The 26,011-nt window shown below is 59.2% G+C and overlaps 1 protein-coding gene across 1 annotated transcript; it reads left to right on the top strand.

Moving 5' to 3' along the window:
- Nucleotides 1–7,381: 7,381 nt before the first annotated feature.
- Nucleotides 7,382–23,650, top strand: PPP1R9B (protein phosphatase 1 regulatory subunit 9B). Its single transcript, XM_035724560.1, has 10 exons — nucleotides 7,382–9,271; nucleotides 13,189–13,321; nucleotides 14,521–14,641; nucleotides 16,470–16,574; nucleotides 17,628–17,763; nucleotides 18,352–18,504; nucleotides 18,598–18,651; nucleotides 21,154–21,383; nucleotides 21,722–21,818; nucleotides 22,019–23,650. The coding sequence occupies exons 1-10, from the start codon at nucleotides 7,895–7,897 to the stop codon at nucleotides 22,070–22,072; spliced, it is 2,460 nt and encodes an 819-aa protein (XP_035580453.1). The 5' UTR covers nucleotides 7,382–7,894; the 3' UTR covers nucleotides 22,073–23,650.
- Nucleotides 23,651–26,011: the final 2,361 nt, after the last annotated feature.

The raw sequence follows: 26,011 nt of genomic DNA on the forward strand, positions 1-26,011 counted from the left end.
TCAGGAATCTGGAGTATAGGCTTTTGGGGACGCTGGGCCTTCCCCAGTTGCATCAGGTAAATGGTGATCGGTCTAATACAGCACGATAATTCAGTTCCCCCGGTCAGTGGTTGGTTTAGGTGTGGACGTGTATGGAGTTCTGGCCACCAAGACCGGAAGGGAGATCTCCTGTGGGACCTCTGGGGAAAGAGACACTGAGAAGAAAATGACCACTTTCTTCTACATCTGGACATTTGTCTGCCAAAGACACCTGAGGGGAGGCCACCATTGTGACCCTGAAGGGGCTGGTCTAAGAGGCAAGCCAACACAGTGAGGAGGATTTTGTGGAAAGATGGTTCTTGATGGTCCCAGCTGAGATGCTGAATTTAACCAACCTTAAGACTTCTTGTTATGTGAAATCATAAAATTCCTTTTTGCTTAAACCACCATGTAGTTGGCTTTCTATAACTCGTATCAAAAGGTGCACCAGAAAAAAATAATGCAACAGCTAGCAAAGGATATTGGACATAAGCAATTCGCCCAGAGGAACCCCGGATGGCCCCTGAGCATGATAGGATGCTCGACCTCATAGGCAGGGAATGCAGATTCAAATGAGGTATCGCTTCACACCCATCAGACTGGCAAAAATAAAGTCTCACAAGAGCAGATGTTGGAAGGATGTGGTCAGACAGGACACCTTATACAATGCTGGTGGCGAGAGCATAAAGTGGCGCTGTCGCCGGAGAGAGTAGTCAGGCAGAACTAGAGGAGTAGAAAGTGTGCCTGCCCACAGCCCTGGCTCTCTCTACTCCGAGCCCTGGCTCTCTCTACTCCAAGGTATCTGCTCTCCCAGGTGGGTTCACACCAGTACAAGGATGTTCACCGCACCCCTGTTTATAATAGCAGAACACAGCAACACCTCAAATGCCCTTCAGTAGAGGAACTGATAAATAAATTGTGGCTTATTCCAATGATGAAATACCAAACAGAAGTTAAAGTGAAGGAATCAAAGCCACATGTATCAGTGTGGCTCCATTTGTGAAAAAGACACCGAATGGAAAAAAATGATGCAAGATGATCCACCAGGAGGATGGTTCTTTTGTACGTATTAATAATACAGAAAGCATTACTGTCTGCTATTTTTTAAAGATTTTATTTAGTTATTTGACAGAGAGAGAGACAGTGAGAGAGAGAGCACAAGCAGGGGGAGTGGGGAGAAGGAGAAGCAGGCTTCCCGCTGAGCAGGGAGCCCGATGTGGGGCTCGATCCCAGGACCCTGGGATCATGACCTGAGCCGAAGGCAGACACTTAATGACTGAGCCACCCAGGCACCCTACTGTCTGCTATTTTATGAATACTTCAACGTGTAGCGAAAATATCAAATTATGGGCTAGACTATTTATAAAGTAGGAGAATTCTGATGCTACAACACGAATGAACCTTGAGGATATTACGCTAAGTGAAATAAGCCAGGCACAAAAGAACAAATGCTATGTGATTCCCCTTGCATGCAGTACCAAGAGTTGTCACATTCATATAGACACAGGAAGTAGGATGGTGGTTGCCAGGGGCTTGGGGGGGAGGAGGATGTGGGGAGTTAGTGTTTAATGGGGATGGAGTTTCAGTTGGGAAGATGAGAAAGTTCTGGAGATGGATGATGGTGATGGTTGCACAACAATGTGAATGTACTTCGTGCTACTGAACTGAACACTTAAAATGGTTAAGATAGCAAATTTTATGTATTTTACAATTAAAAATAATTATAATAGGGAACCTAGGTGGCTCGGTCGGTTAAGTGTCTGACTTCAGCTCAGGTTGTGATCTCAGGGTGCTGGGAAGGAGGCCCTCACTTTGTGGGGCTTCCTGTTTAGCGGGGAGTCTGCTTGTCCCTCTGCCCCTTCCCCCGCTTGTGCGTGCGCATTCTCTCTCTCATAAATAATAAATATAATCTTTAAATAATAATAATAAATTATGGACTATAAAGGGTGCATCCCAAATTTGTGACAGTGGGTATAGTGGGCAATGGGACAGAGAGAAAGAGAAAGAACCAACTTTCATGTCCTTTCCTATGAAAGAACTTGAAGCAAAAATGACACAAAGCTAGCATTTATAAATTCTTTTTTTTAAGATTTTATTTATTTATTTGAGAGAGAGATAGAGGGAGTACGAGCAGGGGGAGGGGCAGAGGGAGAAGCAGACTCCCTGAAGAGCAGGGAGCCCGATGCGGGGCTCGATCCCAGGACCCTGGGATCATGACCTGAGCCGAAGGCAGATGCTTGACCCACTGAGCCACCCAGGCGCCCCAGCATTTATAAATTCTGTTTGTTATGTGATTCGCTGAACTATTCTTATTTTTGAAGAAACTTTTCAAACTAAAATGACATATAACATATATATATCATATATATTCTTGCATGCTTTTTTTTTTTTTAAAGCAAGAAGAGTTTTCTCAAAGAGAGCTGCTCTGAAGCGGCAGGATTTGTCCCCTCAAGGTCACCTCAAGTGCAAGGGGTTGAGTGTAGGAGCCCGGAGAGCTGGCCTCTGGGGGTTGTTCCTGTGCAGGTACATGCTAGGCTGAGCCTGGCAGAGCCAGTCGGGAAAGGAGCTGGCCTGGGCAAGATGCTCTTTTCCCTGCCCCAGAGCAGGTGAGACAAAAGGCTGGGGGAGGAAGGTAACTCAGAACCAGTCTCCTCCTCAGGCACCCACTGCACAAGATCCAGAGAGCAGATGAAAAATAGAAACCACCATCAAAACACAGGAATGTATATTATTAGCAGTTGGAACCGGCAGTAGAAAGAGTCCTTCGAATCTGCTGATGACAAACTACATTGCCCAATCTTTCCGGGTAATTTTTTCTCTGACCTCCCTGCATATCTCAGGAGCTCCCACAGCTATGGCTGTCCGCGTTGCAAAATACATATTTACAGGCCCTTTAAGCCTGGCTAAATATAGGCTTTCTTTTAAGGCAACTGATGACTTGGAGAAATCTTTCCTGTGTCCCACCCCTTCCCCACATCCCAACACACACACATACAAATACACACACACACACACACACACACACACACACACCCTGACTCCTCCTTCTGTGGGTGGGTCTCCAGGGACCCCTGTCCCTGCACAGGGAGTGGGAGAGTTGAGGCATCAAGAGGCAGGAATGAAAAGCCATTGGCAAGTAGAGAAGAGAGGTTACCTTCACTCCGGGGATGACCCCCAAAGGTTTGGAGGAACTGCAGGCAGGGGATGCTTCTGTCTCCGATTTCCATATAATTGACCTTACAAGGAACCAAGAGGCTGGAAGTCTCATGAAGACCCACACAGAGATGCAAACACTGACGCCCATTTTGGCCACACCTGCTCACACATGGGCACACACCTCCATGCGTGTTCAGATACACATGCAATCAGTAGCAGCCGACTCACCAAGCTCCTGCTTTGTGCCAGGAGCTGTTCTAAATGTATAAGGCCCTCACAGAACTCATTTAATCATCAGCATTATGAGGCTGCTCTGTTGTCTCCATTTTACAGATAAAGAAATTTGTTGCAGTCCCTTAACTGGGGAGTGGCAGTTGGGAACAAAGTCTGGCTTCAGAGCCCTATTGTGCTCTGCCCCACCTAGAGCCAACGAGACTCAGGGTCTCCGCACTCAGAAGACACACTCAGACATTCAAATTGAGCTTTTTGAGGAAATTAGGCTTGGGGAGGGGAAATGACCAGCCCCAGGTCACCCGGCAACTGGGTGAAACTATGATTCAGTTCAGACCTTGTGAACCATAGCCTGGTCTTTCCTCTAAAACTGGATAAGTCACTTCCCTCTGCACGTCTCAGCCCTCCTCATACCCCCTGGGAACGGGTCAGCTATGGGCCATGGAAGGCCCCTCCAGCACCGACATCCTGGACTTAAGTTTTCCTCTATGCAGTCGTGTAACAACACATAAGCCTTTCCAGCATTTTTCTTATCTGACCAAGTCCCTGGCCGAAGACAACAGATGAAAGGGAGTGATGGGGGCAGGGACCACTGGCTCCCCACAAAGTGGTCGAAGGGCAGGGTCCAGGCCAGCTCTGCTGAGATGACTGTGGCCACAGAAACACAATGTTCAGAGGCCAAGTTTCAAGGCCCCAGGGCTGGGAAGAGAAGCCAGCCTGGCGCCCAGCCCAGGCCTGAGCCCAGGGCACTGAGGGCTTGGGACTTATCACAGATCTCCCTGCCTTCATCACCCATTACACCTGGTGTTTAAAACTGGCAAGCCTCGAGGAACAGTGTCAGAGGGCCCTCATCAGATCTGGGAGATAGGTGGGAAAACGGGGAGGGGCTCTATCAGGAGAAGGGGCGAGGGCCTCCAGCCTTTTTAGCAAGGACTGGGAAAGGCATCTCCTTCCCCACACCCCCTACCTTCTGTGTTCCAGCCACTTTCCTCAGTTTATCCTCTCGGGGCAGAGACACCAAGTGACTTTTCCAAGGTCACACAGCTAGCAAGTGGTAGAGCCACGATTTGGGAACTCTGACAGCCTATCTCCTGGGTCAACTTTGGGAACCTCACCTTCTCTTCCAGGGCCAGGTGCGGAAGGACCACCATTTATTTATTTTTTTTAACTTTTTTTTAAGATTGTATTTATTTACTTGTCAGAGAGAGAGAGAGAGCACAAGCAGGGGAAGAGGCAGGCAGAGCAGGCAGAGGGAGAAGCAGGCTCCCCGCTGAGCAAGGAGCCCGATGTGGGACTCGATCCCAGGGTGCTGGGATCATGACCTGAGCCGAAGACAGATGCTTAACCGACTGAGCCACCCAGGCGTCCCAAGGACCACCATTTAAAGACCACCTGGCAACTTGGCCATCAGAGCCTTCTCCACAAAGGACAACAGAAAGGCTGGTTAAGTCCCTGTGGGTTACTGAACAGAAGGAGAGGTGAGGATCACAGCCAGAGGAATGAAAATTAGGTTTAAACCTTTCCAGTTGGATGATGACCCTCCCAACCTGCTCTCCTCACCCTCCTGGCAGGTGGGATTTCTGCTCTAGGCTGGCAGGGAGGGGTTGGAGGAGATAATACCCCATTCCCCACCCTAGTCTTGCAGGCCAGCCAGCTTGGTGCCTGACCCCAGGGAAGGAGTGATGGTAAAGCACTTATGGCTCCATAAAAGCTTCTTCGGGAATTCTGGCTGGGGGTGTCGCTGAGCTAACCAGGAGCCCATGAAATAATAATCCCACTCATTAGCCTCAGCCATTCAAGCTCAGGCGACTCCACCCTCCTGCATCCCAAAGCACTTAAAAGGGTTTCTCCTTTGGAAGTCTCAGGACAAGGGAGATCCAAGTATCCCAGCAATTCCTGTTCACCCCAAGCTGCTGCTGGAGGTGTCTGGGGTCCCAGGGTCACTGGGCCTGACTGCTGGTTCTCAGCTCCTCCCCCCACCCTTAGGAGTTGGCTTTCCCACCTGGCCAGAAGCGTGGGCCCAGACCCTTGGGCTGCGACCAGTTAAGATGACTCACTAAAGGGTGTGGGAGATTCTGGGCAGAACACCCAGGGGCCTGCGCCCTCCTCCAGTCCACACAAGAACTTCTGGGGACAATGCCCAAACTCCCATCCCTCAACTTAGTGAGGTTTCTGTCTCCCCCATATTCCACAGTGGGGTTGGGGGGCCTGCGGGGGAGGCAGGTTTCAAGCTCCAGACTTTGAACTTGGAAACCCAAGTCCCAAAGCTTGTTCCTGAAAGAGCTTCTAAAAAGGGTTAGGAGGGAGGGGGGGTTGAGGATGGCTTCTTCAGTCTGTCCCATCCCAAAGTATAAAATCAGGGAGGGGGAAGCGACCTGTGCAGCTGGGCAAAGAGGCAGGTGGCCCGGGAAAGCCTGAGGTCTGGGTTCATTTCCGGTCTCTGCTCAGAGCCCAAATCTTCCCTCTCCCTTAGCCTCAAGATCCAATCCGGTGGTTCCAGGCCCCTCCCCGTCCCAATATTCAGGATTCCCAGGCAGCTTCCCACACCCCATCCCCCACACTCTTTTGCACGTGCTAACCGGCTTATATCCCGCAAAACCCACAGACACCCCTACAGTGGAGTAGTGGGAGGATTCCCTACAACAGCAATTCTAGGCAAGCTGGGGAGAGAGTGGGAGATTGGGACGAAGAGGAAGAGGATGGAAGAGAAGAGGGCGGGGGAGGAGGCAGAGACCGCAGGAAGGCCCGAGATGCAGGAAGCAGCTGGGAGTGGGGGGAGGCTTTGTGCCTGAGTTGTTCTCTGGGTCCTAGGGTCCACACTGTTCATCATTTCCTGGGCTCTGTGGAGTGAAGCGGCGCATCTGGACCTGTCACGGTCTAGGGGGTGGACCTTAACTCCCAGCCCTGGCAGCTGGGGACGGGTAGGGGGCGGCCCCAGGCTCCCTGCTGTGTATTATATGGGGGTTGGGGAGAGCATCACAACAGCTTTCTGGGTTGCCAGGACAGGGGTTGTGTAGGTCACTACTATCTTTCCCCCTGCCTCCCTAACACACACTTGCAGAACAGTGGCCAGGAGCCTTTAGATCAGAGACCCAAGCTAGAGCTCTCACTGGTGAAACTTTGGCCCCAGGCCTCCAGAATTCCTCCTCCCAAACTCCTTCCTGTTTAAGAGGCAAGAGTGCCCAGGTAGGGGCTTGAAGACAGGGATTCCACCCCCTCCCTGGGTGCAGGGCAGGCTGGCGACAGGACACCCCCCTTCAAACTGCCAAGGGGCAAAGGCCAGCTTTGGGCTGCCGCCTGGGGGATGAGGACCATTTCCTTTCTCTGTTCTCCTTCCTCCTCCACCACAAGGCCAGCAACCCTGGGCTAAGCTTTCACACCTTGGAAGATTGCAAAAGGTTCTCCATGAGAAATTGTTAAATGCAGATTCCTGGGCCGGTCTCTGAGATTCTGCTTCCCAAAGTTTGGAGGAGGGCCCAGAAATCTGAATTTAAAAAATTTTAAAGTGCCCAGCGATTTTGAGGCTGATGGTCTTGAACCACACTAGGGAACTCCAAGGGCCTGGAAGGCAACGATCCTTTGCCCCGCCCACTAATCTCCCTTCCCATTTGGGGAGGAGAGGGGCCCACACTGAGACCACTGGGGCTGGATTGCCTCCCCCAATATTTGGTGGGGCTGTGCTTTTGTGGGTTGTGATAAGCCGCAGTCAGAGGTTGGGATGGAAGGGCTGAAGAGGACAGGCCAGGACCGGAGGGGTCAGCGTCAGGCAGTCGAGAGGGACGGGCAGGGGAGGGGATACATTCGGGAGGAGGGGAAGGGGAGGGCTCACAGACTCCGGCCCCGGAAATCCGATCCCTTTAGGACCCAGAGGTGCCAGTCCCCCAGCGGCGGCGGCGAGAAGGGCAGCCGCTCGGTCTCGGGCAGCCGCCGCTCGGGCAGAGCCAGAGAAAGACCGAAGCTCGGGGCGCGGGGGGGAGGGAGGGAGGGAGGGTGGCGCGGCGGTGGAGCGGCCCGGGCCGGCGGAGCAGCCATGGGCGCCGGGGTGCCGGGCCCCCCGAAAGCCGAGGCCCCCGGCCGGGGTGGGGGACGCCCGGGCTGCCAGCCCTGCTGACACCGCCTCGGACGATGTGAGCCGGCGCCTCCGCCGCTGCTTCGCGGGCAGGGCGCGCGGTCCCACCGGCCCCGGCCGCCGCCGCTTTTCTAATTTGGGTGGGGGCGACCGTAGTAGGCCGCTCGGGCTCTGAAAGAGGGGCTGGCTGTCTGTGGCAGCTGGATTGGGGGAGGCGACCCACACAGGGCGCTCGGAGATTCCCCCCCCTCTTTTTAAGCGGGGTTAACTGTTTTTGGCAGCTTGGTTTGGGGGGAGCCTAAAAAAGGCCTTCCGGGGTTTCTTTTCTCGGGGGGAGGGGGCGGTGGTCCCGACTTGGCCAGCCGCCTGTTGGAGGGGGGGAGCGGGAAGCGAGGGGATGCGCCCCCGTCTCCCCCCACCATGATGAAGACGGAGCCGCGGGGGCCCGGGGGTCCCCTCCGGAGCGCCTCCCCGCACCGCAGCGCCTACGAGGCGGGCATCCAGGCGCTGAAGCCGCCCGACGCGCCCGGGCCCGACGAGGCGCCCAAGGCGGCCCACCACAAGAAATATGGCTCCAACGTCCACCGCATCAAAAGTATGTTTCTGCAGATGGGCACGACGGCGGGGCCGCCGGGCGAGGCGGGCGGCGGCGCGGGCCCCACGGAGGCCCCGCGGGCGCCCGAGCGCGGCGTGCGCCTGTCGCTGCCGCGGGCCAGCAGCCTGAACGAGAACGTGGACCACAGCGCCCTGCTCAAGCTGGGCACCAGCGTGTCGGAGCGCGTGAGCCGCTTCGACTCCAAGCCCGCGCCCTCGGCGCAGCCCGCGCCGCCGCCGCACCCGCCGTCCCGGCTGCAGGAGACGCGGAAGCTGTTCGAACGGAGCGTCCCGGCGGCCGCGGGCGGCGACAAGGAGGCCGCGGCGCGGCGGCTGCTGAGGCAGGAGCGCGCCGGCCTGCAGGACCGGAAGCTGGACGTCGTGGTGCGCTTCAACGGCAGCACCGAGGCGCTGGACAAGCTGGACGCCGACGCCGTGTCGCCGACGGTCAGCCAGCTCAGCGCCGTCTTCGAGAAGGCCGACTCGAGGACCGGCCTCCACCGTGGGCCGGGGCTCCCCAGGGCCGCGGCCGCCGGGGCTCCCCAGATCAACTCGAAGCTGGTCAGTAAGCGGTCCCGGGTGTTCCAGCCGCCGCCGCCGCCGCCGCCCGCCCCGTCGGGGGATGTGCCGGCTGAGAAGGAACGCGGCCCCGGAGGGCAGCAGCCTCCGCAGCACCGAGTGGCCCCTGCCCGGCCGCCCCCCAAGCCCCGGGAGGTGCGCAAGATCAAGCCGGTGGAGGTGGAGGAGAGCGGGGAGTCTGAGGCCGAGGCGGCGCCCGGGGAGGTGATTCAGGCGGAGGTGACGGTCCACGCGGCCCTGGAGAATGGCAGCACCTTGGCAACCACTGCCAGCCCCGCGCCACAGGAGCAGAAGGCCCAGGCGGCCCCCGAGGAGGCCGCGGCGACCGTGGCGGCGCCTGAAAGAGGGGTGGGCAACGGCCGGGCCCCGGACGTGGCCCCGGAGGAGGCGGATGAGTCCAAGAAGGAGGACTTTTCGGAGGCAGACTTGGTGGACGTGAGCGCCTACAGTGGGCTGGGGGAGGACTCTGGGGGAAGTGCCCTGGAGGAGGACGACGAAGACGACGAGGAGGATGGGGAGCCCCCCTATGAGCCCGAGTCGGGGTGCGTGGAGATCCCGGGGCTCTCGGAGGAAGAGGACCCGGCCCCGAGCCGGAAGATCCATTTCAGCACGGCGCCCATCCAAGTAAGTGAGCCCCCCTCCCCGCCCCCGCGCCGCCCCTGCCACGTGCACGCCGTCGCCCCCGCCTTGCCAGCCGGGTTTGGCAGGCTGAGTCAGCCCCTGCCACCCAGCCCCCTTCCCAGAAGTTACCACCCTGAGGGGGGCGTGGGGGAGTTCCAGCTGTTTGTCAGAGGGGGACGAGTTTCAGGCCCGAGACGAGGGCGGCCTGCCCCGACCTGCCCTCAGGTTCCTCTGCTTGCTGCCTCGCCCTGGCTCCGCCGCACCCGCATCCCGGACACCTGCTTCCCCTTCCTCTCTCCCAGGCTCTCTTCCTCCAGAGGCTGCCTGAGGCTGGGGCTTGGGTGGTGGGAAGATGTGTGTCTGTGTGTGTGTCCTCAGGAGACCCTCCCCCCATTGGTCCTTACTCCACTCGGGGGGGTGGGGGGAGTGGGGGAGCTTAGAAACACCTCCTGCGTTCCCCCTATAGAGGAGGGAGGAGCCAAGAACTTCCTAAAACGAAGGTGTAGGGAACTGCAGCCCTCCTCCATCCTGTCTGTAGCCCCCACCCCAAGTTTGCAGAAGTGAAAGAAGGAAGCAGGTCTTTGAGGGTGAGCTGAGCTGGGACCATGTGACTGGGGGTGGGGGAGAGGCCTGGCGCTGGGGCCCTGTTCCCTGGGGTCTGTGCTGGGCCAGCTGGGGAGGTGGAGGTGTTGGCTTCCGCAAGCAGCAGGCGTCTGGCCTGGCCCATGAGGGGGCTGGGCCTTGGGCAGGGCACCGAACAGAGGGGTGGGGCCGGGAAAGCCCCCAGGATGCCCGGCAGCTGCCACATGCCTTTGCTCTTGGCTGCTCGGTAGGGCAGACTCCCATGGCCTTGGCAAGCTCCAAGCGCTCTTGCCACATTCTCTGGGTGCCCTGAAGGACGGATGGGAGCTGCCCCCTTTGAGGGTCTCTTCCCCCATCCCCACCACCACTCTTGGCAATTGGTGGGTGGCTTGTGCCAGTGCCCTGAGATCCTCAGAACAGTGCCAGTGCGGGTGGTGGGGACATTCCCGGGAAGAATTAAGAGCCTTAGGTCACCCCTGCTTCCTGCCACCCTCCAATCTTGGCTGGCGCATCCAGCCTAGATGGCCCTTTCTCAGTGCCCCAGGCTCAGCTGTGCCCAGCACCGGGTCCGCTGCAGGAGGGTGTCCAGGCCCCAGACTCTCCTAGGCCTGGACCCTGCCTTTACCTCTCCACAGCCAAGCCCTCGTCTGTCTACTTAAAGTTTCCATAACTGCTCCTGGACACTGAGGCTGCCCATGATTCCTCCCAGCCCTCCTGGAGTATCAGCGGCTGCCTCTCTCCCCTGCCCCCACCCCAGCCAAGGCCTGAAAGGTGCTACTCCGCCAGGCCAGCCCTCCCGCTTCCGGGGCTGCGACCTTATAAGTCCTTTCTCCCCCCTCCCTGTCCTGAGGGCTACGGGATCCTGGAGGGAATGGAGGATGAGGGTGTTTCTTGGGACCTGAGGAGTCAGGACCCCCCCCCCCCGCCCCCCGCCCCGTCACCAGTTCTCTGGGCGGCCTGATCCAGAGATGGAGTTTGTTGGTCTTTCAGTCCTGGGCCTCTGACTGTCTATATTTGACACCTTACCCTGATTTTTGGGTAAAAAATAGCGCATGATTTGGAGCAGTGCTCCCCGGCTCCCTGGTGACTCTTGCTCACAGGAGTGCGGGAGCCGGTGGTCTGTGGTGCCGCCTTGGCGTGTCTGACTTTTGACCTTGCTGGGGATTTCCTCCTCCCCACCCTGGACAGTGGATCCCTGTTTTTCCCCCTCCCTGCCCCCATCCTGCATTGACACTGATTCCCGGGTCTGGTGCCCTGCGGATGACCCAGTTGTTGCCTTTGTGGAAGCTTCTGCTGAGGACAGAGAGACCAATTCCATGTTGTCACTTGGGGCAGGGGACAGGGCCCAAGCCACTGATTGGCTGGGCACATCATGGTGGGCAATGTGAGGGGCGGTCTGGGGCCTCTGAGCGAGGCCTGGGTTTCCTGCAGGGGGCAGGATTTGATCAGCTGAGAAGAGAGGGGAGGGCAAAGCCCAGGGCAGGCTGGGAGGGTGTTTTGGAGGTCACAGTGTGTTCGCTGCCTCGCGCACACGCATCGGGGAGGGCATCACAAAGACTGAGGGATGAAGGGACCCTGTCCCTTGGAGCAGAGGGTGAGGGTCAGGGGACTCAGATGCAAAAGTGGGCCAAAGCCTATTTGCCAAGCCCAGGGCATGAGTGCAAGGGCGGGGGGGCACAGAGTCACAGGTGACCCACCCACCAGGGCCCAGCTGGGTACAGTCTCATCCTGCCCTGCCACTGGCTGACCTAGGTGACCTTGGCAGCAGACCTGGCATCTTATGCTGTGTGCAAACTGGATGGCCCATCCCTCCAGGGGCTCGGGGGCCAATGGCCAGAAGTCAGGAGGGCAGTCCGACCACTGCCCCACTGACGGCGAGTTCTAAGGGCCCGAGCTTGGTTTCTCTGATGTAGGGAAGTTGAGGGCAGTGAGTGAAGTGACCACATAGGCCCCTCCCAGCTGCACTTCTAATCTGTGAAACCCCACCGTGGGAGCGAGGCTCTGGTCGGGGGGAGTGGAGGGTGACACTGAGTGAGCTCAGACAAAGGCTGGGACACAAGTCTGCTGCCTGCCAGGGTGCCCATGGGCCTGCTCCTGGAGGAGAGCGGGCCCTGGCAGGGGCCTCGGGGGGCACGGAGCTCCATTCCAGCTGCTCAGGCCTCGGGTCCAACCGTCTGATAGAGCTGCTCCCACCCTTTCTCGCCCCCGCTTGGCTCCAAGTGGTGCCAACCTGTCGCTGCAGGCAATGAAGCATGAACGCATCATGGTACCCCAAATGGTGCTCATTAACCTCCCACTGGGGGTACCCCCGCCTGGACCCAGAATTAGGCACTCCCACAGAGCCCCTGCCCTAGCCTCTCTGTTCTCTGGAGGAGGTTTGGAATTCCCCTTCTCACGGCGAGACACAGGAAGAGGACAGCAGAGGGGTGCAGGAGACAAGAAGGTAGGGCTGGCCTTAGGGCCCCCATGCAGACTGGGTTCGCTGGGGACAAAGTCAGAGAGGCTGCCACCTCCCTGAGCTCCTTGCTTTCACCAGGGTCCCGGGCCTCTGGCCTGGGCCTTCTAGTGCACTGGGGATAAGGGGCACACCTCAGAGCCGCTTCTCGAGAGGGAAACTGAGGCCAGGTCATGCAGGCAAGGCCACGTGGGCCTGGCATTCTCCCCCATCCACCTCCTGCCACCTGAGGGGCACCTCAAGTGGAGGGCTGCCCTTTCTGCATGGGAGGGTGGAGGTGATCTTTTCTGCTTCCCTCCCCCACCCTGGCTTCCACTTCAGGTTCAGGTCAGCTGGGTCCCGGGTGCCCCTGTCTTCTGTTCCTCTCTCTCTCTCCCCTCTTCCCTCCCCTGTCCCTGCGTCTCACACCCGCTCCCCCCTCTCTCCCCATCTGGCATCCTCCAGGATCTTCTCCACTCTTCCTCCCCTCCTCCTCTGCCCCTCTGCTCCTGCTCAGCCTGTTCTTTCCACTCTCCTGCCGTCTGTCTGGCTCTCTGGCTCCCCATGCTTCTTTCTGCACCAGGCTGTTGTTGGTCCGTCTGTCTCTGAGCCCGAGGTCCGGCTTCCTGAGTCGGCCACTTTCTCAGGGATTGCCCTTTCTTTCTACGGCGGCCCCACGCGCGCCAGGTGGGGCTGCGGGGGGCGAGGGGGGAAGGATGGTGTGCGTGGGGCAGCTGCGCCCCTTCCTCCGGGGCCCCGCGGGCTCGAGCCCTGGAAGGGCCTGCCGCCTGAGCCGGGGTCACGCTGGGGCTGGGGGAGGCCCACAGCAGGAGGGGAACGCCGATGGGCGCCAGCCACCAGCCCTGCCCCTGTCCCTGCCCCTGACCGAGCGGCGCCCCCGCAGGTGTTCAGTACCTACTCCAACGAGGACTACGACCGGCGCAACGAGGACGTGGACCCCATGGCCGCCTCGGCTGAGTACGAGCTGGAGAAGCGTGTGGAGAGGCTGGAGCTGTTCCCCGTGGAGCTGGAGAAGGGTGAGAGGCCGGGGGGGGGGGGGGGGGGAAGGGGGGCAGGGCCAGGCTGCAGGGGCGGGGCGGTGGTGGTCGCCTCTCTGGTGCCAGCTCTGCCCTGGGCCCCTGTCCGTTGCCCCCAGCCAAGCGGACTGCGGTAGCCCCCCCCCCCGCCCCCGGGCCTGCCGCACCCCATACATCCTTCGGGTGCCAGGTCCCCAGAGCCACGCGCTGAAGGGGCTGTCCCAGCTCACTTACATGCTGCAGTAGGTGCGGGGCGGGGGCCGGGGGGGCCTCTAGGAAGTTATGCTGGCCTTGAGCTCTGAAGATGGGAACTCGGGAGCATATGGGAAAGAGGGGCGAGGCTTGGCTACATTTTCATCACGAGGGCGAAAAGGGTATGCAGGGCCTAAGAGCCCCTGTGGAGGACACTGTTCTCTAAGATGGACAGGAAACCATGACAAGGCGTGGGAAAGGTATTCTAGAAGGACCACGTGAGGCTGTGCTGGGGGGAGAAGGGTCGTAAGTGGATGGAGAGAGACCATAGTGTGGGCAAGATGATGGCCATGTGGGACGTGCGTGTACTTGAGAGATCCTTGGGGGGTAGGATGTGCAGGATCTGGTGGTTATTTGGTTCTGGCTGAGACAGTGAGGGGGAGGGAGGAGTCCAGGCGACTCCCAGGCCCCATGAGGGAGTAGCAGACGGGAAGAGCCTGTTTGTGGGGAAGATAAGAGTTTGGATGTCAGAGACCCATGAGACAGGAGGAGATAGCTGTGGAGAGAAAAGCAGGAGGTCTTGGGTCATGGAGACTCTTAAGTATGGGTCTGTGTAGAAAAGAAGACCAGCCCCCCCCCCCCCAAGGCCTTTCCATCCCTCTGGATCCCTCATCTGTGTGTACAGTAGACTCTGGCCCCCCCAAGACGCCTGGGCGCCCCTCAGCATGCCCTGCTGCTCATTGGTTCTTGTGAGGGGCAAAGGGCAGGGGGTGACCCAGGAGCTTCCTGGTTGGCTTGGCAAAGAGGGGGTAGACAGAACAGTGTCCCTTCCCCAGTTGTGGACCTCCCCTAAGCACGGGGACTGCTGCCTGAGGTCGGGCTGTGCCCTGGGGTGAGATTGGGGGTCGGGGGTGTCTCTCACTTTGTCCCTTGCAAGCCCTAGGCTGGGACACCTTACCTCACCCCCACCTCCCAACACCAGCCTGTCCCGACTTTCTGCTCCACAGACTCCGAGGGCCTCGGCATCAGCATCATCGGCATGGGGGCCGGGGCGGACATGGGCCTGGAGAAGCTGGGCATCTTCGTGAAGACGGTGACCGAGGGTGGTGCGGCCCACCGGGACGGCAGGTACCCCCTCCCTCACCAGCTGTTAGCTGCATGCCAGGCCACCGAGCCAGGATGGGCCCCTGTTTGTGTGGGGTTCAGGTGTTCGTGGAGCCTTACCATGCCAGGTGCTGGTCCGGGGGGACAGCAGTGAACAAACCCACTGGGAACCCTGTCCTCATGGCGCTTACATTCTTTGGGGAGTGGGGAGGGGGCCGCATGGAGGCATTGTATGTCCTGGTTTTGAGCGTGTGTGGGCTGTGGGAGGGAGAGCATGGCCATGGAGTCTGTGTTCCTGGTGGATACATCTGAGCTTTTTTTTTTTTTTTTTCCACTTAGCAAATATTGCTGGCTCTGTGGCAGGGCTAGAGCCAGGCCCTGGGGAGTCAGTGACGGCTTCCCTTGCCCTCGGGAAGCACGTGGTGTGGTGAGGCAGACAGACATCCAAGTAGACACGCAGAAAATGTGGGAAAAGCACAGGGTGGCATGAAGGCATAAAAAGCAGGACTTGCTCTCTCTGGATAGCAGGGAAGGCTTCCTGGAGGAAGTGATGTCGGAGCTAAGGCCTGAGGATGATCAGGACTTAGTTAGGCTGAGGGAGTAGAATGTACAAAAGGTTCCAGGAAGGGGACTGAAAGCCCGCAGGTATGGCCGGAGCCTAGAGAACAAGGGGGGGATCCAGGCATGTGGTGTACCTGTGGAGGAGGCTGCTCCTTGTGTGAGCGCATGTGTGAGCATGTGTACCTGTGTTTGGCCTCTGAGGCTGGAGGGGTCAGAAGGTTCAGGAGGCCCTCCTGGAGCCCTGGGCACCCAGCGACCCCTCCGTGGGCCACTCCACTGTGTATGTATCACAGGGGGGAAGTGGGAAGGGCTCTGGGGCATCCCCAGCATTGTTGTAAGTTGGCAGTTGATATGAGAGGAGGCTTGTGGTGGCACCTCCAAACCCAGACCGACCCCCTCCATCTGACAGAGATGAGTGGGTGTCCCTGTAGGCGCTGGGTGGCTTTCGGGTCATGTTGCTAGAGCTTTTGCCTGCTGTGGCCCAGGTGGCGTGGGGGGCGGACAAAAGGCCGGTGACAACCCGTGCTCTTTCACTTACCACCCCCCCCCCCCGCCCCGGTTTGGACTTCCAGAGCCATTCCTGTGGTCCCCTGTTGGCTGTTGGCAGCGTGGGGAGTGTGTGCACGTGGGAGAGAGTGCCCACATGCACCAGGGGGTGAACCGCTCACAATAGGCCATTTCCTCCACTTCCACAGAGGAGCCCTGACAGAAGGCCTGGAGCACGCAGGGGGGTGGCAGTGGAGGAAGGAGGTGGCCAGGGGGCCTGCCATCCCCCTCGGTGGGCCAAGCTGGCCCACCCCCATCTCTGTCCTTCTGGGGTGGAGAACCAGGGCTTCTGTTGCCACACCTAGAACGTGGTGGGGGCTGCGCCCGTCTCGGGGTGCGGCGAGCACAAGAGTATATGCCATGGGGGTCTCAGGCATTTGGGAGAAAATCTTCAGACCCGTAAGAGGACTGTGTGTCACCTGTGCTTTGGGTGTGCGTGGTGGCCACGAACTCTGTGGGTGTCACACTACTCTGTCGGGTGTGATGGAGGAGGGAACGAGGGTGTGATTATCACACGAAGTGTGCTTGGTCCGGCCTATCTGTGTCGGATTTGCTTGCCCAGGTCTCACTGCCTAGTGGTGGGTCCAGCTGATCCCTGACCCTCTGGCCCCATGCATTTTATGCAAGTAGACAAAGTACCAGGACCCAGTGGGGATTGAGCCTCAGGTTCTGATGGAGGGAGACCACTGCTCCCTCCGCTCTAGTTCCCCTGTGACTGTCCCCTAACCAGTGTGGCCTCTCCCAGGATCCAAGTGAATGATCTCCTGGTGGAGGTGGATGGCACGAGTCTGGTTGGAGTCACCCAGAGCTTTGCGGCCTCCGTGCTCCGGAACACCAAGGGTCGCGTGCGGTAAGGGCTGGCAGGGCCCGGCTGGGTGGGGAGTGGGAGCAGACGGGGGGCCTGGCCCTCATCCCGCATCTCTGCCTGCCTGCCCACGCCCAGGTAAGGCTCTGGGTGGCCCACCTTATAGAGGAGTCTCCGCGGCCTCCCTGCCGGAGGGAATTCTTGTACCCATAGGCCTGCCCCATGCACTGCTGGCCACCGGCGCTCGGGCTCCAAGGCCCATGGTCTGCTGCGCCTCCCAACCTGCCCTCCTTCCCCTGCCCCTCCGTGACTCAGTCACTGAAGAACCGAGACGTGCAGGGAGAACGCCATCCACATTGGGGTCCCCCCACCAGGCACTTCATCCTTCCCTCCTCACCAGCTGTGTAATCCCGGGAGGACTCCCTTCCCCGGGCCTGGCAATCGAGGGAATTGGGTTAGAGGCTCCTTCTGTCCCTCTCTGGCATAACATTCGGGGACCACTCCCTGCCCTCTCTAAAAGGGGCACTGCCCCCAGGAAAGGGCGGTGGAGAGAAACAGGATGTGGGTGGCCACGGAGAGGAGGGGCTGGTGCCTGGAAGTTCCACTATTTCCTCTCCATCCTAATCTCCACTCACCATCATCCCGCCCCTTCCTGAAGCCTGGGGGCTTGGAGCTCACTGGAGACACCCCTCCACAGCCCCGCGGCAGGGCAGTGGGCAAGCAGGCTGCCGGGACGGGTCAGCTTCACCATTCCCCGGCCTCGTCTTCGCCCCTGTGGTGGAGGAAGAGCCCCCTGCCTTGGCAGCCCCTGAGCTCCTGTCCCCTGCAGCGCAAGCAGGGGGCTCGGCTGACATCACCCCTCCCCCACAACCGGCTGCGAGGGTTAGTGGGCCTTTCTGGCTGTCCAGGGGAGGAAACCCAAGAAGGGCTCCCAGCTCCCCCCATTCATTATTAACACTCCACAGCCTCTGGACTCAGCCCTCTCATTTCACCTCCCTTGGGAGGGTCTGCGTGTGGAGAGGGGAGCACCAGCCGGGAGGATAATGGTATCACCCAGGTGAAGACAGAGGCAGGGGGATGACGCTCGTGCCCCTGCAGGTTTATGATTGGCCGGGAGCGGCCAGGCGAGCAGAGCGAGGTGGCCCAGCTAATTCAGCAGACCCTAGAACAGGAGCGATGGCAGCGAGAGATGATGGAGCAGAGATACGCCCAGTACGGGGAGGACGACGAGGAGGTAGGGACTCCCGGCCTGGCCGGCAGCAGCATCGCCCCCTGGTGGCTGGATGGAGCATCACACCCATCCTCTGCCGCCGCGGCTTTCCCAGGCCTCGCTGAGGAGGCCAGGGCACCTTTCCCTATCCTGGGGGAGTCCCCAGACTGAGGGAGGAGATGCAGATCCTTCCTTCAAAGAACTCTTAGTCTGATGGAGGAGTCACACTCTGTCTTCAGAGAGCCTTCCTGCTCCTACAAGGAAAATGCAGTTCCCTCCGAGTCCCTGCTCTGGGGGGAAGGCATAGCCTCTACCCTCAGGGGACCTAATCTGAGGAAGGAAGTGGCTCCAGGCCTCAGGGGACCCACAGTGTGAGGGGAAAAGCACAGGCGGTTTCTTCAGGGATCCCAGTCTCCTGGGGGACCTACCAGGCTGTTGAGGGAAGACACAGACCATGCCACCGGGGTGGCCCCAGCCCCCTGAAGCGTGACCCGCAGCCATGGGTAGCTCCCGGTCTGACACGGACAGGCTGTTGCCAGTCTAAGCCCTGCTCCTCGGGACTCAGGGAGGCGGAGGTGGGCAGGGTGCACAGCCTCCCCACTCCCTTCGCAGACAGGAGAATATGCCACCGACGAGGATGAGGAGCTGAGCCCCACGTTCCCGGGTGGCGAGATGGCCATCGAGGTGTTCGAGCTGGCAGAAAACGAGGATGCCTTGTCCCCTGTGGACATGGAGCCTGAGAAGCTGGTGCACAAGTTCAAGGAGGTGGGAAGAGGGAGTCCCTGGGGTGGCGGAGGGCAGAGGCAGGCCATGACCAACTCCAGCCAGAGCTGAGCACCTGCCTCTCTGCCCCCACAGCTCCAGATCAAGCATGCTGTGACTGAGGCAGAGATCCAGCAGCTGAAAAGGAAGGTAAGAATGTGGCACGGGGAGGGGGGAATGAGGGCTGGGGGGATGACTCCCCCCCCACCTCACACCTGCAGACACTGACACTTGTCACCTGCAGGCAGAATCAGAACAAGCTACTCTGAGGCAGGGGAGCATAGTGTTAAAAGCTTGAGCTCGGGACCCCCGTGTGCCACTGTCCACTTGCTGCCCCGTGCCTCAGTCCCCTCCCCTGTAGAATGGGGTGACGGTAGTGCCCACGCTGTACGTTCTGTTGTGAGGATTAAATGAGATAAGGCATATAAAATCCTTAGCACAGCACCTGGCTCATAAAAGGTGCTGAACAAAAAGTCGAGCTATTAGCTACCAGACTGAGTGACGCCAGGTCACTCTAGATGTCTTCACATCGCTCCTGTCCCCCACCTGTCCTCTACAAACAGGCTCAGCAATCACTGTAAGCTACCCAGGGATACACGCACTGACACATGCCAACCTGGACCCCAGGCCTCCTCATCGGGATGTCTGGAGACACCCACTCTGTGTGGACACAGAGACAGTGGGCCGGGCTTCACGTGACATGATACCCAGGGGCAGCAGCCTGGATATGTAGACTCCCTCTACGTTCATCTGCCGCGAGACACACAGGCACAGCCATCTCCCCGGAAGAGTGTCACAGGACATGTGCATTCTCACGCCCCCCGATGGTGACACTCATGACATACACAAACATGCACACGTACTCTGCAGCGACACCCCCTCGAAGCCCATCGGGTGCCAGTATGCTCGCAGGCATGCCGATATGCAGACTTCATGTTACAGGTCTGCACTGGGCCCCTGCTGGGCCTGGACATTCGGTGTCCCAACTGCCACGGGGCTTCCAGTGTGGTCGGGAGACGGCTCATGGGGGCCGCATGGCCACAGGACACCCACCACCCATGGAGAGAGGGGAGGTCACAGCTGAGCCTTGGGGGGCAGGCAGGGTTTAGTGACTGAGGCTGAGGAAGGGCGCCCCCCGGGGGAGAGAGGGCTGAGCCTGGAGGAGGCCGGTCGACTGTGGCAGCCATTCCCTTGGGCACGAGATGGGAGGCTGAGCCGGCCTGCGGTGGCGGAGGGGGCGGGGAGCTGCGGCTGGCAGGGTCCTGACTCCCCACGAAGGACTCTGGCCTTGGTCCCGCGGCCACAGGGGGACTAGAAGGGGGAAAAGGTCACTGCCCACGAGGTGGAAGGACATGCGGGTGGGCAGGACTCGGAGGCTGGCAAAGCATTGGTGCTGGCGGTGTCCTGGGGGGAATGGTTTCCCCAGTGGCCCGGAGTGCAGGTAGAGGGTAGGAGAGGAAGGGCAGGTTGGAGCTCATTTCTGAGGTTGAGATGATAGGCCATGCCCCCCCCCCCCACCCCCGGTGGATGCAGAGCAGGAAGGGGCGGGGGGAGGGGGGGCACAAGTCAAAGGTCTGTTCAGGCTTTCAATTTGTGGACGCCTGTAGAGTGCCTTCTGAGTGCCCTGCACGGTTCCAATCCCTGCAGTGTGCAGAAGCGGATTTGAACCCTGCCCTTGTACAGCTTAGTGTGCACGCTGATGTCTGTACCGTTATCAACGGACACGGGGCTCTGCGGGAGAGTGCGGGCTTGCTGAGCTCCTAGAGCGGGGGGGGGGTGGGGGGGGCGGGTGTGTGCGGGCGCGGGTGCTGCTGGAGGGAATCACAGGAGACTTCTCTGGGGAAGTGATACACTGAGCAGAGAGCGGAGGGGTGAGCTGGTGGGAAATAATGTGTCAACAGCGGGGAGGAGGTGGGGACGGAGGTGGGGACGTTCTAAGCAGAGGGAACAGGGCAAGTCCGAGGGTCTGCAGGAAGGCCCATGTGGCTGGGGCACAGACAGCAAGTGGCATTTGCAGCCAACGAGGTTAGAGGGGCAGGCAGGGGCTTAAGGCTGAGCGCCGGTGCAGCCGTGAGATCATGGAAAGGAGGAATAGATTTGCGTGGGTGGGGTCAGGTCTGGGGCATCGTGCCTGTGAGGAGCTGGGACACAAGGCGGGAGAGGAGCCAGGATTGCTGAAGCCACAGAGACAGGGACTGGGCAGCAGGGCCAGAGCTGCAGAGGGGACAGAGGGCAATGGTGACCCTCCCCTGGCCCGCTCTGTCACATCGACCGTCTTACTGGAGCCCCGTGAGCTTGGCAAAGCAGGGATCAGTCTTGTTTCACAGATGGGAGGACTGGGGCTTAAGATGGAAGTTGCCTTGCCCCAGGTCACAGAGCGAGTCAGTGACTAACCTGGGCCTCTTGCCTGCTAGGGGCATGCTACAGTGCGGGGGCCCTGGCTGGGGGCTCTGCGGCTGGGCCCCCACCTCTTCCCTCTCCGGCTTTTAGTTCTCAGGCTCAGCCAACAAGAGTTAGCAGTTGCGGGGGGAGGGGGGCAGGGGGCTCCAAATCTGCAGGAGTTATCCAGAGGCTGGCCCTGGTGCCAGGATTGGGGCGCTCCTCGGCTCCATGTGGCCCCCACCAGTCCATGGCTGCTCCTTCCTCCCTCAGCTGCAGAGCCTAGAGCAGGAGAAGGGGCGGTGGCGGGTGGAGAAGGCCCAGCTGGAGCAGAGCGTGGAGGAGAACAAGGAGCGCATGGAGAAACTGGAGGGCTACTGGGGCGAGGCCCAGAGCCTGTGCCAGGCTGTGGACGAGCACCTACGGGAGACCCAGGCCCAGTACCAGGCCCTGGAGCGCAAGTACAGCAAGGCCAAACGCCTCATCAAGGACTACCAGCAGAAGTACGTGGTCAGGGGGCTGGGAGCGGGGCTTCCTGGCCCGGGGAGGACTGAGAGGCCATTAGTGGCAGCTCTTCCCCACCCCCAGCTGAGTAGGGAGGCAAGGAGCACAGAAGGTGGAGGACCCTATGGTGGGGGTACCTGGGCCCAGGATGACTGGGCACTGGAGCCAGCACAGTCAGGCCCCAGAGGTTTTGGGAAGAGCTGGGGCCTCCCGACTTAAGGGAGAGGGACAGAGCTGCCCAGGTGGGCCTAAGGACAGGCCTGAGGATCCTGAGACTCCTTGGATGGAAGTCAGACTACACACCCTTACCCGTGGTCTGTCCCCTGCTGATCCCTAGGGAGATTGAGTTCCTGAAAAAGGAGACCGCACAGCGCCGGGTTCTGGAAGAGTCGGAGCTGGCTAGGAAGGAGGAGATGGATAAGCTCCTGGACAAGGTAGGCCCGGGGTGCCCTGGGGGCCGGGGCCTATAGAGGGGGCAGCAGGTAAGCTCCCCTTCAGTACCTCCTCTGTGGATCCTGGAGGGAGAGAAGGAGTCATGCTGCTGCGTCTGGGTCATGTCCCCATTAGGGGGTCAGAAGGGGCAGGGCCCACGCCTGGTATCCAGGCCTGACCCCCTTTCCCTTTTGTTTGCCAGATCTCAGAACTGGAAGGAAACCTGCAAACACTGAGGAATTCCAATTCTACTTAACAGGAATCATTCCTTGACCGGACAATAATTAATCCCCTCCCATTGTCCTCCCTCCCCTGTCCTCAATAATTCACCCCGCCCCCTACCAGCCTGGGGACAGGTGCCCCGACTTCCCCACCCTCCGCCCCACCTCCCCCAGCTTCAGGGACCAGAGGGCCTGGGCAGACAGAGGTGGCTGGAAGGACGGCCTCCTTCTTGCCCTATGGGGCTGAGGCACAGAGGCCAAGGGATGCCGATGGTTGGCCTGGGTGGTGGATGGACACAAGGACCTGCAGACCATACTGCCAGACTTTACAACCTCCAGCCTTTGTCTCTGGACTGGAATGGGGCTGGGGGCTCTCCCAGCATCTCACCACCTGGAGGCTGCTCCCTGCCCACGGGGCTCCTAGGCGGCCCCTGGGCCTTTTGACTTGAGATTCTACCTTCTTGGCCCTTTCCCTGTCCCCCATCATTGTGCTGTCTCTGTTGCATTCTGACCCTCCTGCTGGGAGGGGCTGCCTCCACACCTCCTCCCATCCTGGTCCCCCCACCCAGGAGGGACAGAGTCTACCCCTGAGCCTGGAGGCTGGGCCTGGCCCTGCACTGATTTCTCATGCATCCCTCGGGAAAAGGGGAGAGTCCAGGACACCTGGTCCCCAGCTCCCCCTTTCCTGGGGCAGCAGCCCTCAGTTTTTCCTTGTGCCTCCCCACCCCCAGGTGCCAAATAGCCATAACCTCCTTCTAGAACTGTTCTGTGGCCTCTCTGGGCTCCAGGTTTCCTGGCCAAGCCTGGGAATGCCAGGGAGGAGAGGTCAGCTTAGGGGGCCTGGGTACGGAGCCCCTGGTCTTAGGCAAGGGGAACATTTCCCACTGGAGAGCCAGGCCCTGCCCTGCCCAGGGCCACACCTGGAAGCCTTGTACTAACATGGCAAATTCAGCCTCACTCCGCCCACACCCACAATTTTCCAAGGTTTTGACTGGAGGGCAAAATTTTACTACTCATCTTTTTGGAGACCAGGGCTGCCCTGCTGGCAGCCTGCTTTCTAAGTGAAATCCGCTCTGTTTCCCCACTTTAACCCCAAATTGGGGCTTGGAGCAAGGGAGGTGAGGCCCGCCCCCCCCGTCCCCCCCCCCCCCCCCCCCCCCCGTCCCCTCCTCTTTCAGGATCCATCTCTCATTTTGCCTCTTCCTCCTGCCCCTGCCCCAGACTGGATTTTTGTTCATTTTTTAAAAACAGACAGCCCCCATCACATCGTTTGGGCTTCCCGTCCCCTGTAAATAGACCACGCCATCGATCAGTATTTCTCGCCCCCCCCCCCCCCCGCCCCCAGATGTGCCCCTACCCCCTGAAAAAGCTGGCTGTCTCAGTGCCCGGGCCCACGCGCTTCGCCTCCTTCGCCGCCGCAGATGGAGGGGGCGGGGGCCAGGTGGGCGGGGCCGCGGAGCGCTTCCGGTTTCTCCGGCCGGCACCGCCCCTGCCCTGCCCCCCCGCAGGACTGCGTCTCTGTATATAATATATATATGTATGTATTGTTCCCGGTTTTGTACGGACCATGCCCTCTGTCAGGTCGTCCCCATAAAAGCAGCCCCCAGAGCCTCGCTGCCTGGTTTCTTGATTCGTAGGGGAGGGACAGGGTTGTCGGCCGCTGCCCTGAGGTCCCCTCCTACGGGTGCTGACTTCACTGTGAGGATCCTTCTCGGGGATCCTATATTCCCGCTTCCAGCAAACTCCTTCTTTGCCACCATTTCCCCCATCAGCACCCATGCTTTTTTATCCATTCCTCTTGGGCAGGGCTGGGGTTTCTATAGAGTTCCTTAGCCCCATCGCATTTCCTTTTTAGGAGGCCTCTGACAGAGTTCAGAGGATAGCTAACCAGATAAGGCGAACCGCAGGTCCCTTCCCTGAGAAGTCTAACGTCACGGGGCTACTCAGCCTCTACTCTCGCAAGGCGCCCTACCTGAGGTACCTGAAGAATCAAAGGTCTTCTGGGGGTGGGAGGTGACACGTCAGAGCAGGTTTGTTTCTGGGGTCCTAGAAAATTTGAATAGCCCTAGCCCCCTGCTCTGTGCCAGCATGGGTGGGTGCTAACTCACCAGCTCTAATGGAATGGGTCTGGCAGTCCAGATGCCAGGGTTCTAAAGACAAGATTTGGTGAAGTCCCAGGGAGCGGAGAGAGCAAGGGGCAGTAGGACCAAGGCTCTGGCAGTCCCCTACACCAGCCTTGCCTTGCTCTGGGTGCTGGTGTGTGTATGTGTGAGAGAACAGAAGCATAAGGCACTCGTGCAGGAGAGTGGCCTGGCCCCCAAGGGGATTCTCACATTCCCCTTTGCCCGAAGGAATGAAGTACCAACATCAGGCTCTTCGTGGTCCCTCTGATGGGTCCCTGACAACACCTGAGATGACTGGACTCTACCAGAACTCCAGGTGGCAGTCAGCACCTGAGACAGCCACTCCCTTGAGGATGGTTTTGTCACACAAGTCTCATGTCAAGCCAAATTCAGGCTTCCAACCCCTTCCTCTCAAAAATCCAAGTTCTACACTGCAGGGCCATAGAGCACCCATCCAGCCTGCCGCCCACTTGGGGGGCATCTGGAAACCTGGGGATAGTGACCGTGCCTCTCAAGGCATCTTCCCTGGGTGGATCCACCTTGGGATGCTTCTGGGAAGAAAGATCCAGGTGGCTGAATCCCAAGATCAGAGACCACCAAGCCACAAGGCCACAGGTCATGGCTCCAGAGACAGAGGTCACTGGGGCCCTGCTTGGGAAACCTAGCCAAGAAATTCCAAGTGAAGTGGCCCGACCAACCTGGGTGGCTTGACTGGAGCTGTTTCCAGGGTGAGGTCCTGCTGCCCCCCCCCCCCCCCGGCCCATCTGTTTTGTGTATTATGTGAGGGGCCTGCACGTTGTATATTCCAAAAGGTTGGCTAGGTGGTTCCCAGTGTCTAAGCCTGAGTATGTTGTATGGCGGGGGCGGGGGGGGGGTGTTATGTGTGGCTTTCCTTTGAATTTCTCAGGCCTAAGATGTGATATGACCATGAGCTATGTCCACGTTTGGGGCTATGTCAAGTGGCCAGGGGTAGGCCCATGTGAGGCTTGTCACCTCAGCCCTGCCCCGTCACCTGCTCCGTTCTTAGGAGCTTGAGCAGGTTTGCCACAATCCCAACACTTGCCATAGGAGAGGGAAATCAAATGAAGGGCATTTTCTGAACTCCCAGAGATTAGGCATCACTAAGAACAGGGGGTCCTCCCAGGTCCTATAGCCTAGAAGGCACCCTCCCACAGAACCTGTCCCTGCCCCCCAGCACTGATGTTACATACCCATGATCTCCCTATTCCCTACAGGGCCTATATAACCAACCCTCCCCATCAGATCTCACCAGATGCAGGAAAACCATGTCCTCTTTCAAGACCCCAGACTTAGCCCTGTAGGATGTCACCCAGAGTCCCCACCACCTCCCCGGATCTCCACAATCTGGCCAGCACATGGCTGCCAGCAGATTCTGAAGACACACAGAGATCCCCAAACTCCCACAGATTTCTTAGGATACCTTCAGCCCTCAAAGCTTATTAATTCAGTATTCACCCACAGCCCCAAGACCATCCTGGCTCAACATGCTCCCTCCCGCAGCCGCTGTGACAACAGAGACTCTAGCCAGCCCTTGGGGAACTCTTTCCCCACAGGCTGCCCACCTCCCCGCTGAGCTCTGGACCCCTCCATCCAACCTGACCATTTGCTCTTGAACAAATCACTTTCATTCTTGGAAGTCTCTTGTTTTCCCCTCTTAAAATGGGGGTAATAGAAACAACTAGGTTTATTGTGAGAGGGACATTGACAATCGGGAAAGGGCTTACTTAGTACAATGCCTGGACCCTGTGCCATCACTGTACGGTAGCTCTTAGTTGATTAGTACACTGTCTCCCCGGGCTGGCCTGCCGCAACCTCCAGCTCACCACTCCC

Source organism: Zalophus californianus, chromosome 16 (genome assembly GCF_009762305.2).
Source record: "Zalophus californianus isolate mZalCal1 chromosome 16, mZalCal1.pri.v2, whole genome shotgun sequence".
In the NCBI taxonomy this organism is placed as follows: domain Eukaryota; kingdom Metazoa; phylum Chordata; class Mammalia; order Carnivora; family Otariidae; genus Zalophus; species Zalophus californianus.